This window comes from Neolamprologus brichardi, chromosome 15 (genome assembly GCF_056152115.1).
Source record: "Neolamprologus brichardi isolate AB-2024 chromosome 15, ASM5615211v1, whole genome shotgun sequence".
NCBI classification, from domain to species: domain Eukaryota; kingdom Metazoa; phylum Chordata; class Actinopteri; order Cichliformes; family Cichlidae; genus Neolamprologus; species Neolamprologus brichardi.
The window spans coordinates 20,254,279-20,272,614 of record NC_142118.1 but is presented as its reverse complement, the minus strand read 5'-3'; the positions used below and the strand labels follow the sequence as shown (position 1 = coordinate 20,272,614).

Below are 18,336 nucleotides of genomic sequence, written 5' to 3'. Positions count from 1 at the left end.
AGTAGGAAACAACAACTGAATCTTTATCTTGTATTTCACTCAATATAACCACAAAGAAGTAGATTTGCAATGCATTTTCTGTAAAGCATGGCTTCTAAAAAAAAGTTTAACCTGTTACAGAAACATTTTCATTGCTTTTGAAACCAGTAAGGTGCCCTGCTTTTAGTCTATCCGCTTCAGGATAGAATAGAAAACCGAAAAACTTCATGTCATGAAGTCAATCATTGCCAGAGCAGAACAATATATACAGGTTAAGACATCCTCAGTAACCACACTGCAGATGATAGCTTTTAGTTGGCTTTGATGGTTGTGTCTATCCAGTCCTTAAACTTAGACACTCGAGCGTAGACACCAGGTTTCATGGCATTGGCGCAGCCCAGACCCCACGATGTGACACCCTGCACGACAAACTTGTTCTGCTCATAGCACACCAGAGGACCACCGCTGTCACCCTACAGGAGGAGAACACATGTGTAGAAATAACTACAATTTTTGATTATGTTTAATTTAACAGCTGCTGAAACCAGCCTAGAAAAGAGTAGGAAACACGAAGGAAGTTGGGTTTTTTCTGCATTATTGTGTAAGCAATAAACTAGTGCTTATTTGCCAAATAAACAAACTATTTGCAATATTAAAAATCTCTTTCTTAGAAAGTAAACATATTTGTGTTAAAATGATGGGGGTAAAAGTGAGAATGGCTCAGGAAATAAGCCAAATACCTGAAACTACAAAAACAAAACATTCGTATTTAGTTATTTCCCATCCATTTTAGAAGCAACATAAATTTTCTATATCTACAGTCCACACTGTAAATATTTGGGCTTGTTTTTCCATGTTTCCATGTTTAATGAATGTGTATGTTTAATCAAAATATGTTTGTGCCAATACTGAAAGTGATGTGTGCTGTTTAGCCTTTTTAACACACAATAGACAAAGTCAAGTGTTTATTTAAATCCTCAAGAGTGTTGATGACACTCTTTGCAGCCATGCAAATAACCTTTGATCTTTGTCTTTAACTTCTGCTACTCGGGTTGACTGAAATTCTCCAACATTTCTATAATAATTTTCTGGAAAGAACTCCAATAACTCTGGCAAACCAAAGAACTTCCTCTGTGAACTTTTGCAGAATCACCTGATAAAAAATGTCTGATCTTTAACCTCCCAGCTCAATAGTGAAAAGTCTGTTTGTTGCTGGAGTGAAATTGATGTTTGAATGACACAAACAGCTGACCACTGCATTCACCAAAGTGAGTGAGCTGCTTTCTGTATGCTCCATCAAAGCAGCTCTTTCACCTCACACACTTGAAGAATTTTCAGTATTTGAAACTGCTTACCTGCTGAGTGCTACATGTGAGAAAGGACAGCTGTGAAAAATAGCCCAAGCCGGTTTTCCCCAAATGATCTTAAATCCATGTGTAAGAAAGCAAATTCATAATATTTGATTCTTATATTTTTCATTTGCATAGCCACATCATTACTCCTCATACTGTTTGAGAACTTCAGCTTGAAAGATGTCAAACTATGAGTGAGCTCTTTTTAATTTTCTTTTTCAAGGACAACATATCCCTGCAACAAACCCTTGCAACTGGGTACGCCATGTTAAAACTGCCCTTTTCCCCCACACAGTTCTTTCTATGTTGATGTAAACCTATTCATATTAAAGCTACGACTTGGAATGTTAATGTGCTCAGATAATCCTTACTGTATAAACCACATATGGAAGAACAGATAGTTAAAACAAGTATGTCTAGTTTTAGCTGGGCTAACAGGTTTTATTTAATATAATTAAACATTCGTATCAAAAGCATAAATTACCTGTTATACAATCAGATTTTTCCAAGTATCGGATTATTGTACAGTTCCACATGCAAGTTATTTGATTTTGGTCATTTTATCTGTAAATTTCACAAATGTCAAAGCACCTTTGAGTTTATATTAAATTACATCAATGAGTGGAGAATAATTAACTGTTTGAATTTACTATAGAAACATTATTTACTATTACTAAATTCTATGTTGAACTGTTGTAAACAAATGAAACATTTATATATCTGATTCATTTTTTCAGTCATTAGCTTCTGGAAATCTATTAAAAATATTTCAGGTCAGTAAGATGAAGTAAAACACACACATTTTATAAACTTTCCCCAGTTTTCAAAGGTTTGTGTTTTTCATACCCGGCAGCTGTCCGCTCCTCCCTCGATATATCCGGCACACATCTCGTTGTTTTGAACTCTGCCGTTCAGGTATTCTGGTAGATTACACACCTTGTTCTCGATAATAGGAAAACCCTCTTCTTTCAGGACGCCATCGCCTCCTGTACCTGCCAACACACCTGTGTGTAATTACCTTCCTCCTCATCACCATCGTTAGCAATACATGTACAGTGGAGTTTCTTGTGTTATAGAGCACTGACAATTATTTACAGTATTCAAAAAGCTTTTAAAAAACTTTTACAATTGACCAAACTGATAAACCTCCCTGTCCAAGATGTAATGTGTTTAATTAACAAAGAAGCATTAATTAGAAATTATGTTCAAAAATAGTAATTATTGCTGGTCGATATAGAGAGCCACAGTAAAGCTTATTGTTCAAATTCTGCCACTTGCTGGTGAAAGGTTTTCATTACACTCAATGATTTTCCTTCTGTGTCAATCATCTCTACACTGGCATTTCTAAAGTGTGCAAATGAGTCAGCTTACAGTGTATCATGAGTTGTAAAGCAACTGTGAAAACATTTCAAACATTTGTTTTAAACATTTTCTTTAATCAAGAACAAAAATGCTAGAAAAAGATGTAAATGGGTATCACTATAGCACTGATACATCTTTGTTAGAAAAAAACTAACTTCAAATGAAACAGAAGAAAATAAAACTTGTGAAACAGTGGCTGTTATCAACAAGCAAATCCTGCCTACTTGATGTCCCACCTATGTTTACGAGGACCAGATGTGGCTTCAAACAAACTTTGATTAAAAGCACATAAACGTGTGATTTGTATCAGTTTGTATCAGCCAGTTTTTACTCTGTCATTACAATAAGATCCACAGACATTTAAAAAAAAAAAAAGTACACATCTATGTGACGTACCTTGAGTCTCACCCCATCCAGTTACAAAACACTCTGCTGCACTGGAAACTATATAGTCCTTTTCTGGGAGACAAGCTGGCTGCACGTTATCATTTATTATTGCAGGGCTGAAAGAAATACAAATATCTTTAATGGCATTCACAAGATCAAACTCGTGTCAACAAGTTACTTATTTTTCTGCATACTCAGTTCCAAAAAGGTTGGGACACTGAGCCAAATGTAAATAAGTTAATATCACATAATATAATATAACATTTTTAATGCATGGGTGTTACCATTTTATTCCTAGTATGTATCATATTGTTACCAGTTTGTCACTAAGCTATTGCTAATTGGTTTAACTCATGGGGATACTTTTGCTCCTATATTATTACACAATTACATACATTTTAATGTAATATTATTCCAGTATGATTACTCTTCATACAAGATAACACTTTTACATTACTTCCACATTATTGGCTACTTGTTTCCACCTTATTACCCCACTATTATGATAGTATAAGCAAGCTGTAATAGACGGTGCTACCCATTCACGGCTAATTATAGATAAATTTGACTGATAGCACTATTGGTTTTTTTTTTTCACACTTTCTTTTCATATATATTGTGATAATTGTAATATCAGATGGATAACTAAATAATTAATAGACAGTATCTGTATGCTGGATTAAAGTATGAGAGCCTGTTTTCTAACAAATCTGGTAGCTGAGTGTCAGTGTTAATACTTTCAAAAACACATATTTCATCTATGTTTCAGTCCTTCAGGTTAGCTAAGATCAAAGTTCAGATCTGCACCAAGTTGTTTGTGTAATATCATTAGTAGCTGATCCAGGATGATTAGACCCATACTGACCTCTCTAGTTTAAGCAGAGCAATATCTGCTCTGTTTGGTCCCATTACTATTTTCTCAAGTCTCCTCTCTTGTTTCGATGGCTCATTGCCTCTCTCCGTGTGGATACCCAGGAATACCTTGTAGGCTGAAGGCTGAATGGAGCTGGTGGAATAATCAATCACTGTTTGAGTTATTGCAGAATTTGATTTTAATTGTTAATGGTGGTCCTGTTCCTACCTCTCGAAGCAGTGTGCAGCAGAAAGGACCCACTGAGGGTCGATCAGAGTTCCTCCGCAGACATGTTTTCCTATACTAGTAGAAAGAGAAACAGATGTTTGTTTCACAATGTACAGACGAGATGCAGCAGCAGCTTGCTTTCAAAAACAAATGAACTAAAAAGTGAACAGACAAACAAAACCCAGGAAAAAATAAATACAAAAAAATGTAACATATCGCTATTAACATTCAATGTATTTATTTCTATAACAACAAGAACAAGTCTTTACAGTATTTACAGTTAACAGTCAAAAGTATTTAAATTACTCTGTACATGTTATATTATGAATGTAAGTCCTTTTGGTGTTATTTTCTCACCTGGTTCGGAGGCTGATTTGCCAGGGCCATGAGTGAGGATTCGACACACAGCCGCCGACAAGACGACTAAAACAACGTTTTGGTTTGATTACTGGTGATCCGCACTTCATTTCAACTATAAAGCAGTAGTTCATTGTCATGAATTCTCAGAAGATGAGTGAAACAAAAACACTGAATTAGTTTAAACTTTATAGTCTCATTAGCAACAAGCCAACGGAAAAGTTTGCACAAAAATAGGTTTATTAATCCATTTTACTCAGTAAATGGATTTTATCTGGTATCTCTAGCATGTCTTGGTGCATGGACAAGACATGCTACAATACATCTGTAACACGGTGCTGGACAATAATTCAGCACCGTGTTACAGATGTATTGCCTCACAGTATCAAAGTCATGTGCTGGGATCCATCAGCTGGCTGTGTGAACATGTTCCATTGCGTTTTAGGTTACTGTAGATTTAAGACTAATTAAGACTGGACATCTCTATGTGGTAATCCTGCACTTTTTACCCCCTGAAATCTGGGACAGGCTCCAGTCTTCCCACATTATTGAGATCAAGAGATTCTGCTCTTTTGGTTTGGCTTTGGCTCTTATGGCCTCATTTAGCATCACTCTGTGCCTTCTATTTATGTCTAATTTAGCAAATATGAATGGTTTGTGTTTTTGTAAGCAATTTTTTACTGTTAAATTAAGTCTTATTTTTGTGTATTTACAACTACTGGGGAGAACAAACATGGGGTTTGAGGCCTGGACAGAAATGTTTTGTTTTCCACAGTGGAAAATAGCTAGAGGTCAATGGGTATCATCTCAGTCAAGTCCTAATCTGTTTGTCTGGGGTGATTTGTTTTGGTTTGAATTGCAAAAGGCCATGGTACACCTGCAGCAGAAGTACAACTGCACAGACTGTTGAACAGTTCTGAGAAGTATTTTTAGGTTTGTTGTTGATCCTGCTCTGATGAATATTTTCATTTGTGTACCTGGCCTGTATCACTACACTCACTGGCTTTAGAAAGTCTTCCCCCTACCATGTTTCCCATGATGGTATGATTGTAGTGTGTCTTTGCACATAGTGTGCCGATCAAAATAAAGTCCCAACCCTGTCTGCATGGATTCTCAGCCGAGCTGAACAGGATTTGGCTCTCCCAAACAAGTCAGCTCTTCACATTCATTTACTGTCATTTGTCTTTATCTTTAATTATCTGAAGTCCAAAGAGAAAAAAATATTTATTATCATCACTGGCACCTACTAGCTGCAAAGAGGTATTAGTCCTATTTCCACTTCTAAATAATGGGATTTATAGTGGCATGACAGAGCGGTGCACCATAGATAGAGACAGAGATTTTTTATTGTTGAGACAATGTGTGAATTTCTCTGACCAAAACAATATTTCTTTGATAGTTGCTAATCTCATTGAACTAACTGAGGTATTCACTGTTGTTAACATGGTTAGAATACCAGAACACATGTGGATAGAATCAGACCCACCATAGAGTCCAGTGGGTGACACAGGTGGAGATGAGTGAATGGAAAGCAAGGGTTACTACAGTCTGCAGTTCAGACTGAGCATCAGTCATAATGATAGAGTGGTTAAAAAGGTTGGTAGATAGTAACAAATTAAAATAAAACACACTGAATTTGAATGCCAACACAAACAATGTTCATATACCACAGTCAGGGATCTGGCAGTGTTCCCATATCGTGTCCCTATCAGTAGTGTAGCACCACGGTCCAATTATATCGTTGTCTGGATTTCTGCAGCTCTGATAGTGGACAGAGGAGTTAGAAACTAGAAAGAAATTCTGTTCTTACCACAAACAGTTTTTATTGCAACACCCATGCACTTACATTGCCTTCCAGACCCTTGGTGGGGTGAGTCTCTGGGGTGAAGCTGATGTGACTGTGAGGAGTCTGAGAACTCCACGCCTGGCACGTCACACCATTCGCAGTAACAGAGGTTGGACCTCGGTATGTCGCTCCATTTCCGATCTTGCAGTCTAAAACAGCCGCAACGAAACAGGGGAAGTGAATGATAGGTCAAACAAACTGGCAAGGAAGCACAACATGTGACACTTAAAGGTGATTCACCTTTTTCCGGTGGAGTCTGGATGGCAATGGAGGCGATGTGTGACTGAGGAGAACTGACTTGTGAAGGTCTGACAGAGCATCTCTTCAAGTTGCAGTGCTCCCAGCGGACTGCGGGGTCTGTAGTGAAACACCAGGGAGCGTCGTCCCCATCAGGGTTCCTGCACAGATTCCCTCTGAGGTCCCTGTTGTAAAACAAAAAAGCCCCTGAAACTTTAAGACATCAACCTATTAAACAAGATATTTTAGAGTTAAGCCCAGAGAGGGGGCTTAATAAATAGATGGATCTAATTGGGGTTGGAAAAAAAGTTTTTTGTTTTTTTGCCAGTCAGAATTTTGACTGCTAAAAATTTTCAAAAATTAAAATTCATGGATTTTTACCACATAGGTTTAAGGTACATCTTCAACATACTAACATTCTTCTTGTATGTAGTGATGAATTCCTGGTTCATGTTTGTGTTAGAATATAGTTTTTTTTATAGTTTTTTTCCCCCTCTCAAGGTTAGCTGTCCTATCCTCTTGTGTCATCCTGTTGTGTTAGCCATAAAAACTGAATGTGTTTAATGCTTACGCATTAGGGTAGGCTTCTGGAGTTTTGTAATGTCTGTGAGGAGTCATGGAGCTCCAACTTTGACATTTTTTTCCACTGATGGTCTCTGATATTATGCCCCGATAAGTCAAACCGCTCCCTTCATAGCAGTCTACCTCATTTGGGAGGATGACTGGATCACCTGCAGTAAGAGATATTGAAAGGGGGAAGATTCACTCATTTTTGAAACACAAGGACGAGATAGATTAACTAACACTATACCTTGTGTGCGTGCAACCCCACACCGTGGCACGTTGCAGTACTCCCAGCGTTTGCCGGTGTCAGTTGTGTAGCACCAGGGCATCAGTTCATTGTTGGGGTTACGACAGTAGTTATTATCCAGACCTCTGACAAAGAAGATGAAAACATAAAAACATATTTGCACTGAAAAAAGAATCTTGAACAGATTTCTTCTTTCTTTTCTCATATTTTTCTCATAAATGTTACTGAATACATTCAATGAACATTTCAAACCATCTAATGGAAAGTAATATTAAACACTTTCTTTTTTGTTCTTTTTCCAGTTCTTTTTACATAAAAAGTATGCAGTGTTTACTTAATCTAAAAATTACATCTCAAATATGATGCAAAGAATGTCAAATTGTAAACAAAGTTTCTTTTCTTTCATTTATACATAGATATGTTTGGTAATTAACAGATGTAATTATTGAAGTTTTCAACATAAAAATGCCAAGCAATATAAATGTTTTTTGTTTTGTTTTTTAAACTCATGTCTGCAAGCATTAGTAAGATGACATCATAATGGCAACATGTGTCTGCAGAGTTGTCCGCCATATTAGATTGTCACGGGCTGGGTGTGTGACCCAGCATTTTGTGTTTATTTTCTGTATTGTTGACTTATGTTTTTACTGAAGATATGTTTAGTTCTTGTGGCTTCTATTATTTGGATATGTTTGAGGTTTGTTGTAGCATGATATTATTTTGTTCGATTCATATTTTTTTTTTGCAGGTGTTTTCTGAAGTTGCAGTTCGTTTGGCCTCTCAGGGCCACCGTATAATCTTCTGCATTCAGTACAGAATTTATGGTATTATACAAAATACAAGGGTTATGTGAATTAACAGCAATAAGTTGAGAAAAATAGGAGTTTTGGGCCGTCTTTACTGCCTACTGGTAAGCTTTTCACCATCCTGGGTCGGTGCTTTACCCTTCAGAGTTCCACATGTAACCCAGTTCCTAAAATCATCTTAAACAAAAAAGAAGAGAAAATAAAACATTTGATGTTCACCCACTTGATGGGTTGATGAGATCTGATGAGAGCTTATTGTTTTATTTTTGTTTTTAACTTTGAACTTTTAACGTTGTACAACAAGACTGAACTGATGATGATTGAATTAATGATAGCTGATCTGAATAGTAGTTACTGCACTGTGACACTACTTTAGGTTAATTTGTGAGAGTTATTCTTAAATTGTTTGTGACATATATTTGACCATTGTTTATAGGTCAGGTTTTTATATGGGATGAATCCAAAGACCAGGTCAGTGATTCCAGAACCCAGAGTGTTCCAGTGTTCACTGGACGGCGAGTCAACCCAAGATCCTAGGAGACAATATACATATACACGCACAATCATTTGCACAGTGATGGACTGCGATCCTCTGCTGTACAAGTAGTGCGGTAGGACAGACAATCACACACACACACTCCTCATCAGACGGACTCTATTGCAACACACCCATTTGTTATGGGCCCCACCGGTACCATTTGAACTTAAAAAGACTAATCTTTTAATTTTATTTTTATTCTATTTTTTTGCTACTTTGGGGGAAATTTTTATACTTGAAGTTCTGTTAAAACCTGTTGTAATTCTGTGTTGTTCACAAATTTCTTTTAAAAGGCTTAACATCACTGATGTACTTTTAAGCCACACAACCGTGTTTGTCTGGTTCCTCTGCTGTTCATGTACCAGAGCTCTAAGGGTCGTTCTTAATCTTCTGATACTAGCCCAAAATTACTCATATACAGTACCAATGGATAATAATAATGGATTGCATTTATATAGCACTTTTCGAGACCCTCAAAGCACTGTACAATTCCACTATTCATTCACACAGTTGTAGCCACAGCTGCCCTGGGGCAGACTGACAGAAGCGAGGCTGCCATATTGCACCATCGGCCCCTCTGGCCAACACCAGTAGGTGGTAGGTGAAGTGTCTTGCCCAGGGACACAACGACCGAGACTGTCCGAGCCGGGGCTCGAACCGGCAACCTTCCGATTGCAAGACGAACTGCCAACTCTTGAGCCACGATTGCCCTAATAACCAAGGTAATGACTCCACGTAGGTGCTACACACACTAGAGCTGAAAACTATTGACAAAAACTGCAAACTGCAAACTCCCACTAATATTTGGTTCGCCACGTTAGGATGGACATGAATTCCTGGATACAGCTCTTACTTGCAAGGGTAGTTTTCTGGGGACTGGTTGTGTTTATGTGGCACCTGAGCCGACCAGCTCTGGCACGTTTTGCCAGACTCAGTTACAGCAATTGTTCCTCGGTATGCTACACCTTCCCCGGTGACACAGTCGACCTCTGGGACAATGGTGGAAGGTTCAGCAGCTGAAGACGGAAGAAAAGATGTATTTCATGTACAATCCAGCAAAAAAAGAAGTGAAGCGTATTCTCTGTATTTATTGTCTTTTATACTTTCTTACAACTTCATTTACATAAAGTCTCCTTTAGTTCTGTTCTTCCTTTTCTGTTATTCATTTTACTTATACTTTTAAGTAGTTTCTGGCAGTGGATGATGGTAGCTTGAGTTTATTTGAATATATATATTTCAATGTTTATTCAACATGGATTTCTGAATGGGTTGTTGTGTTTTGTCTACAAGCTGCTGAATTGGGATTTTGCCATCAATAAAGAACACCTGAAATAAATGTTTGAATGTTTGATTGCCTGCTTTACTCTGCACCTTGATTGAATTTAATCATGGTACTTAAAATAGCAGGTCACTATAACATTAGTTGAACTTGAATAAACTGAATTAAATACTTTGCTGCCTCTAAATAGATTGAGCAACAAAAACTATGAAGTTTGAATGTCTGGTTTCATTGGAACATGAATATATATTTGTTTGTCTGCAACAACTCTTGTACATGACATTCTTAATTTTTGACATTCTTGCTAATTGTGTTGCAGAAGAACACGCTGGGCAACAAACAACAGCTGTGAAAGCCTTTTTGTAGTTCATTATTGAGGAAACATTTAAAAATGGAGACTTACTGCAGCGCGGTATGGCGCAGGAGTCCCACCGTTTGAATGGGCTGGTGGTGAAGCACCATGGTCGGGGATCTCCATCTGGATTTCTGCAGTAGTTCTCCTCAAGATACTTTTGTGGTAGACTGCACAGAGTATAAGAAGAAGTATCCAGAAAGTAATCCAGAAAAGGCTTGTTAAACTCACAAAGGTGTTGCACTTACCTGCTGGGATGGTAGTCATGGTTGTGAGGTTTCTGAGAGTCCCAGCGTTGGCAGGTGAAGCCGTTTTCAGTGGTGGAGATTTTTCCTTTGTAGTCCTCACCATTGCAGACCATACATTCCTCTGTGAAGGAAAAACCCTGATGTATCTGATATGCTGGGCCATGGATAGCAGATAATGTTGTTCCAAATTATATATTAGTATTAAACCAAATGAAGACCATTGAATGTAAAATAGCTGCTAGAGTATAATTAGATACGTATGTGTGTGTGTGTGTGTGTGTTACCAGAGCAGCTGGGTACGTTACAGTGCTCCCAGCGTTTCCAGGGGTCAGTGGTGTAACACCAGGGTCCCCCTTTGTCCCCATCAGGGTTTCTGCAGAAGTTGGACTCCAGATCTGCTCGTGGGTGGCTCTGCGGCGTGATACTGCAGCAGAAACATTAACAAAAATTAATGTCATCAATAAAATACAAAATTTTATTGATGACTTTTAAAGCACTGAATGGACAGGCTCCAGAATATCTGTCTGACTTACTGCCCTTTAGAGCTCTTAGATCAAGCGATCTCTTGCTTTTGGCCACATCTAAGTCGAGACTGGTTCACAGAGGTGACCGGGCGTTTGCGGTTGTGGCGCTGAAATTGTGGAATGATTTACCTCTCCACATTAGAAAGGCCCCGACCGTCAATCTTTTCAAATCTTAAAACACATTTTTACTCATTGGCTTTCAACACTGCATGAGAGTTACTATCTATCTACTTACTCATCTGTTATCTGTTATTCGTTATTTGTTATTGATGTCATTTGTTACTGATGTCATTTGTTACTGTGCAATTTTTATGTTTGCACAGCACTTTGGCCAAATTTTGTTGTTATTAAATGTTCTATAGAAATAAAATAATAATAAAAAGATAAGAAATTATTAAGTTAAATCAGTTGAATACATACTTTGGCCTGTGTGGGTAGCTTTCACCCCATCTCTGACAGACCTGTTCTGATTTTGTTCTGGACTTTGTTCCTCTGTAATCTGTTCCTATCCCATTTGCGCATTCCAAGAGATATTCTAGAAAAGAAAAGAAAAAAGAAACAACAGGACTCTACTGTTGTGTTGTATTCAATCAGATTGAACCACAGTAGTGTTTAACTCGCAATCCAGCTCCACTGTGTTTGCAGACACAGTCCAAACATCATTGATCATGACACATTGGCTAAAAATTAACCACAATGTTAGGAAAACTAAAAAGATCACACAAACCAGAGTAGAACAGTCACCAGAGACAAAGAAAAGAAAATGCAAAAACAGACATTTCAGTCTTATATCACTTTAGAGGAATTTGAAGATCATTACCGTTTTTTTCATATAAAGCTGTGTTGCTTCTGCGCCTGACATTCTCTGTTTTAGAGTTTGCAGCTGCTGTCACGCACTCGCTGTCGTTTTCATCATACATAAAAGCCCTGTTTTTTTTTTTAAAGTACATATGTATATAAATGTGGTGTATGTGCACTGTTTAATACCCAATATGAAAACAATTGGGAGTGTGAGGTATGAACTTACCTGCATGTGAAGAGTGTTTCAGTGTTACATTTGGTAGCACATTCGGCCAAAGTGCTAACTGAATACATTCGTTTATTCAGTGTGAGGACCCATGCCTCTTCAGTTCTGGAGTAGCCCTCTATCTCAGTAGCACCAACTGCAATCATACACACAAAAAAAATAATCCCCCAAAGCTTTATTTATTAACTGATTGATTTGTTAGTTTATTCTTTGCTGTTTGCCTGAACATTTCCAAAATTATTTAAGCAAGCTTCTGTTACATTACTGGGATGTAATTAAGGTAGATAGGATAAAAAAATTTAAGAAAATCACTTTCTTTTGTTGATTTGACCTAATCTTGAATCAGCAAGTCTACATTATTAGTTACACTGGTGGATACTCTTATTAAGCATGTCGAAAGTTTCAAATGGGGATGTAAATGTATTTACAAATGATCCTACTAAGGAAAAATTCACGCTTCCAATTCCTCTAAACACTAGGTTTCAGAAATTTTTTTTCTGTTTTCTTTTTTTTCATTCTGTATGATGGCATTGAGAGTTGATATCCCTATTTTGGTCATCACAGCCACACAGGTGTGTCTATTAGCATAGAAGCCCCACCTACCTCCACTCAAACCTTCTGTTTGCAAGAGATAGTCAATCAGATAAAAGACAGCTAAAGAAGGTCGTTTTAGACCATAGATGGGCTGAGAGAAATTACATCCGGCATTACATTCCATTATATAAAACATCTTTGCTTTGAGCCCACAGTTAGCATCATCTATCAGTTGTAGACATGAGGTTTAACTTTAAATTTATTATCCAATGCTGTCTGTTCTGACCTGTTTCCATTACATTTATGTGGCTGTGTGAACAAAAACTCTGCATTTAAGCTCCTAATACATATCGATGAGGCACTCTCACAGTGAATCCAACAACTGCCTCTTCAATGGCTATGATACATTTATTAATAATTATCATTCAAAGATGAATATCTTACCACTGCAGAGCAAAGCTCCAAGGAGGAAAGCTGCTGTGTTCAGGTCCATGGTGAGACCCTAATATGATCAGATACCTCCTGGTTTATTGTTGGACTTCTTTTAGCATGTTGGGAGGACAAATAGGACAGCTCAGTTATTAGTTAATCATTGTCCTGACAAGGACAGCAAAAGAGCAGCAGGTCGAAATCCTTGTTTGTGAGAGATTTTGGAGCAAAACAGAAGGGGAAAAAGTGATTAAAAACACAGCATTTTAATTATTTTCTGCTGCATCGTTATGAAACACAGCTGGAGTGCATGTAACACCTCAAGATTTTATCTGTTCTCACATGTAACGACTGGCCTTTTGAACCAATTATTCTTCGGCCAATCCTGTAAAGTTTTGGAAACTCTTACTCTTCAGGTAGCACGTGAAGAAGATAATAAAGGTTTATTATCTTCTTTTTATATTTCACTTTCATCTCTTTGTATAACAAAATATAGGCTAAAGGTTTCAGTCAAGGCAAGAATAGTTTTGTGTCTTTATTATTTTTTGTTTTGAATTGTTTGGTGGCAGTGTTTATTTATTCATTTTAGTTTAGTTTTTATTAATTGAGTGAAAGGGTGTGACTACTGCTGTGCAGCAAATAATGAATTTGAGACTGTGGAAAAAACCCAACTCTTTCGGGTTCCTGGTAGAGTTGGATGTCTCGAGACCGGTCACTTTTTTTTTGGTTCTGCCGGAGGTTTCTTCCTGTTAAAAGGGAGTTTTTCCTTCCCACTGTCGCCAAAGTGCTTGCTCATAGGGGGTCATATGATTGTTGGGCTTTTCTCTGTATCTATGAAGCGCCTTGAGGCGACATTTGTTGTGATTTGGCGCTATATAAATAAAATTGAATTGAATTGAATTGAATTGAATTTTACGTGGTCTTGGTCTTGTCTTGGTCTCGACGTACTTTTGTCTTGGTCTTGTCTTGGTCTCGACGGACTTTGGTCTCGGTCTTGTCTTGGTCTCGCTGTCTCGGTCTTGCTGTCTCAGATCAACATAGTGGTCGGGAGATTTGGAGTCAACAGTATCCCTGACACACAGCGTAACGTTCGATAATGTATCATGCGCAAAAGCTTTAGCTCTAAGAGCCGTGCTTAGAGAGTGCTTTGTAGTGAATCAAAATAGTCGACTCCCATTGAGCGAGAGCATTTACCAACATACATAAAGATATTACACATAAAAAATACACGGAAACATTGGAAATCAGTTTTTGGCAGGCAATCACTTTTTGGCACAACACCGGCTCCTCAATTAATTTCCTTTCGCTGCTCAGCTGTCACACAGCGACACACAGTGGCTCAGCCATGCTCAAATCCCTCCACATTGTGGCATTTTATTATTTCGCCTTTCGCGCCCTTCAAACACAACTAAATGCAACCCGTTAGATTGAGCAGTATGCCCGGTCAGTAAGTTACAGAAATGTCATCTTCAAACTCTTCTAACTACCTTTCCAACCTCAGATGACCAGGTCATGTTTATGTAATATTGTTATTTATAATGTGTTCTTCAAATGTTATAAATTATGTAGGAACAGTTTTTTTGCAACCGTCCCTGCAGACTTAACTTTAACTTAACGTTACGTTACATGCTATGTACAGGTAGCTAGCGCTAGCAGTGGCTATCAGCTACTTAAACAATTTTCACTAACTTTAGGTATTTTGGTGAATTCATTGAGCAGAAATATATCGAAACCATTTCAGTGAGCACTTTAAGGGCTGGTATGGTGTGGTTTTTTGTCGACTTTAATGGGCATATTTATGTGGTTGCTGACTCGTAAGTAAGGACGGGCGTTTCAAGAGTGTCCCTATAACATTGCTCGGCTAACAGCGGCGTTCTCGACAGTGAAGCCCAGATCAGAGCGGTCTATGGCTCTGGTCCAGATAGCACGGATCGCAAAACTGAGTCCTAAAGTTCTTAAATCAAACTTAAGGACCTTTGACTATGACTTTCTTAGGTGTTTTCTACTATGTTGCCCTACTAAACCAGTCCAGTGTGTAGGGGCTATTTTAGCATTATTAGACACAGTTATTTTGTATTGGTGTAACTTCAGACTTTATTGAGTAGTTCATTTCTTGTCAATACAGCTGTGTCTGATAGCTGACTGGCAGGAGGAGGCTTAATGAAACATGCAAAGTTAATGCACAGACATTTTGTCTTTTGTAGATTCCATTCAACTGTTTTTCTGTTCTTGTTATTTAAGGTCTTGCAACCCTGAACACTCCAGTATTTTCATTATTACTAGTTGTGCCTAATGATCTATATGTGTCACACTGGATTAGATTAGGTTATTTTGTATGCAAAGGTCTGCCCTCATTGATAGGTTTAAAATTACTGTGCTTGTAAGATACAGTAGTTTTTGTGGTTGAATAGAAACAGATGTTTTACAGATTCCTATTTCCCTGTTTTGTAGGTACTTGGAGTACAAAGCAGGATCTGCAACATCAGTGATAGTGGTCAATCCCACACAGCCTCAATTATCATTGTTTTCTCCAAGCATCCACTTATTTTCCCCAAATTCACCCAGGCAACAGGCCATCACCCAGTCCATCCTCCAGGACCTTATAGTTGGATGCTCTCTCCCCCTGTCTATCGTTGAGAATCCACATTTTAGACACTTCCTGAATGTCTTGGATAGCAAATACACCCCTGTGTCTAGAACCACCTTGACAGAGAAGCTGATACCTCACCTTGTCACTAAAGTGAAGGGTGACATTATCAAAGCCCTGGAAGTCCAGCCAAATGTAGCAATAACAACAGACCTCTGGTCTGACCGGAGGCTTCGTACTTTCCTGGGAGTTACTGCTCATGTTGCCTGCAAGAACAAGGACTCTTACAGTTTACAATCATTTTTGCTTGACTGTAGGCATTTCACAGGGAAGCACTGCGGCGAACGAATCGCCTCAGCATTTGACAGAATAGTTGAGGAGTATGGCATTGGCCATAAAATAAGCTACATTCTGACGGATAATGCATCCAATATGAAGCGGGCCTTTAAAGTCAGGATGCCAGAAGTAGAGCACCCTGAAGGTGACAGCAGTGATGACCTCGATGATGAAACAATGTGGGAGAATGCAGAAGGTTCTGATCCATGGTCAACGGGTGAACGTCTTTCTTGATTTGCCCACTCGCTGCAACTTGTAATCAGTGATGGGATGAAAGAGGTAAAGGCAATAGCTAGAGCTATTGCCAAAGCCAGCAAGTTTACAAACCTGCTGCACAGCAGTAGTAACCACAAAGACTTGTTTGAGGCACACTTTGGCTCCAATAAGTCCATCCCAGCAGGAAACAACACCCGCTGGAATAGCACCTACAGACAGTTAAAGGCTCTGATCACACTTGACCACGGGGCCATCACTGAAATGTGCAGCGATACAGAGAATTTAGTGTTTTCAACCCGAGAGTGGGCTCAGCTGAAAGACCTTTGTGCTTTGCTTGAGCCTTTTTCTGATGCAACAGACCTTACAGAAGGTGATCATCAGGTGACTATTAGCATGGTGGTCCCCACTGTTCTGGACTTGAAGAATCATCTTATAAAGATGGAAGTACAAATGCCCCAGGTCGTAACTATAGTCAGGGCACTGAAAAGATCCTTAGAGAAACGGTTCTCTGGAATTTTCAGGCAGATTTGCATGGACGAAAAGGATCCAGAAGAGCCGTTTAGCCATCGGATCTACTTCCTTGCCACCATGCTCGACCCCCAGTTTGGACTGACCTGGGTAGATTTGGATGTCCAAAATGGTGAAACCGGACCAGCACTGAAGAGGTTCAGAGATGACCTTAAAAAGTCATTAATAGGTGACTGTATAATAATAATTTATTGTTATTGTTGTTTTTGTTGTTCCACTTATTATCACTGTCTTTGGTTTTATAGCATCATTAGAAGCATCCTGTCTAATCCTGTCTTTGTGTGTGTGTGTGTGTGTGCACCCTTTTCCAGACCTTTTGATCACAGAGGTAGACAGAGACAGACCTGCAGCACCAACAGAAGAAGACACAGAATTATCAGATAGTGACTCAGCACCACCCCCAAAACAACGTCTTCTTTCACGCTACAAGGCATTTAGGTTGCAACGCAGCACAAACCAGGACTCGAGCACTGATGCACAAATAAGCAAGTACCTAGACAGCATAAATGACTCTGACTGTGATGCACTCACCTTTTGGTCAAAAAACAAAGAGCGTTTCCCCAGTCTACACAGTGTTGCCTTGAAGGTCCTCTCTGTCCCTGCCTCTTCTGCCCCAGTTGAGAGGGTTTTTAGTAGAGGAGGCATTCTAATGAGACCCCACCGCGCACGGCTAGGCTATAAGATGTTGCAATCTTTAGTTTTCTTGAAGTGCAATCAATCACTGTTTTAAAATGTGAACTGTTTTCTCTCCCTCCTCTCTGAAAATATGCTGTTTGTTCATTATATATTTGTTCATAAGATATTTGTTATTTGTTCATAATGTCTGTGTTCTATTGTTCCTGCCCTACTGAACAACAGGCTTGATTTAATTGGCAGTGTTGTAATCTCATGCCACTGAAGACATCAAGATGCCAGAATCTTTTAAGCACTTGTTCTTATTCTTATTAATGCACAATTTGTATTGGTATGTAATATTTGTAGTTTGCATCTGATTCATGTGAGGTGTGCACATGTCTTTATATTGTTTGATTACAGAATTTTACTTAAAATGGTGTTGTTTGACTAAATAAATGTGACCATTGACTTTTAAATAACATCTGCATATCACTTTGTGTTGACAGGCATTATCCATTTTAGGGAAGTTGATATCATACAGTGTAATTTGACTAGTACTACTACAATAGGACATGATGCAATTTCAAGTTTATAATCTTCAGTTTGATGTTACAATTTTATCTATATATAAAGTATAACTGAAACCAGTTACATATTTCCCATTCTTTAGACAGTTGTTGGAGGTGATCGCTGTTTTGTCAGATGACTTTGGGGCCAGTCACCATCATGTCAGCCCTCAAAAGCACACAAAAGTTAGTCTTTTTTGTCCCGGTCTCGGTCTTGGTCTCGTCTCGACTTGGTCTTGGTCTTGGTCTTGTCTTGGTCTCGATACCCTCTGGTCTTGGTCTTGTCTTGGTCTCGATACCCTCTGGTCTTGGTCTTGTCTTGGTCTCGGATTAGGCGGT

The 18,336-nt window shown here is 38.6% G+C and overlaps 2 protein-coding genes across 2 annotated transcripts; one reads left to right on the top strand and one right to left on the bottom strand.

Moving 5' to 3' along the window:
• Positions 1-27: 27 nt before the first annotated feature.
• LOC102776981 (plasminogen-like) lies at positions 28-13,289 on the bottom strand. The gene is made up of 19 exons (XM_087852203.1): positions 13,165-13,289; positions 12,187-12,322; positions 11,980-12,086; positions 11,580-11,694; positions 10,920-11,059; positions 10,636-10,756; positions 10,439-10,557; positions 9,610-9,772; positions 7,413-7,537; positions 7,173-7,332; positions 6,605-6,786; positions 6,365-6,513; positions 6,186-6,279; positions 4,519-4,633; positions 4,162-4,236; positions 3,946-4,086; positions 3,090-3,196; positions 2,178-2,323; positions 28-452 (listed from the first exon to the last, which is right to left on the bottom strand). Exons 1-19 carry the CDS (start codon positions 13,211-13,213, stop codon positions 291-293), a joined length of 2,406 nt encoding a protein of 801 aa, XP_087708329.1. The 5' UTR covers positions 13,214-13,289; the 3' UTR covers positions 28-290.
• Positions 13,290-16,523: 3,234 nt separating this feature from the next.
• Positions 16,524-17,546, top strand: LOC148098452 (zinc finger BED domain-containing protein 4-like). Its single transcript, XM_087852477.1, has 2 exons — positions 16,524-16,985; positions 17,128-17,546. The coding sequence occupies exons 1-2, from the start codon at positions 16,550-16,552 to the stop codon at positions 17,544-17,546; spliced, it is 855 nt and encodes a 284-aa protein (XP_087708603.1). The 5' UTR covers positions 16,524-16,549.
• Positions 17,547-18,336: the final 790 nt, after the last annotated feature.

Coding starts and splice junctions, on each gene's coding strand:
- LOC102776981 (XM_087852203.1), bottom strand. CDS start 13,213: ATGGACCTGAACACAGCAGCTTTCCTCCTTGGAGCTTTGCTCTGCAGT. Junction 12,323..13,164: donor TGGAGCTTTGCTCTGCAGTG/GTAAGATATTCA, acceptor GTATGATTGCAG/TTGGTGCTACTGAGATAGAG. Junction 4,634..6,185: donor CTGCCAGATCCCTGACTGTG/GTATATGAACAT, acceptor ACTGCTTTATAG/TTGAAATGAAGTGCGGATCA.
- LOC148098452 (XM_087852477.1), top strand. CDS start 16,550: ATGTGCAGCGATACAGAGAATTTAGTGTTTTCAACCCGAGAGTGGGCT. Junction 16,986..17,127: donor CCTTAAAAAGTCATTAATAG/GTGACTGTATAA, acceptor ACCCTTTTCCAG/ACCTTTTGATCACAGAGGTA.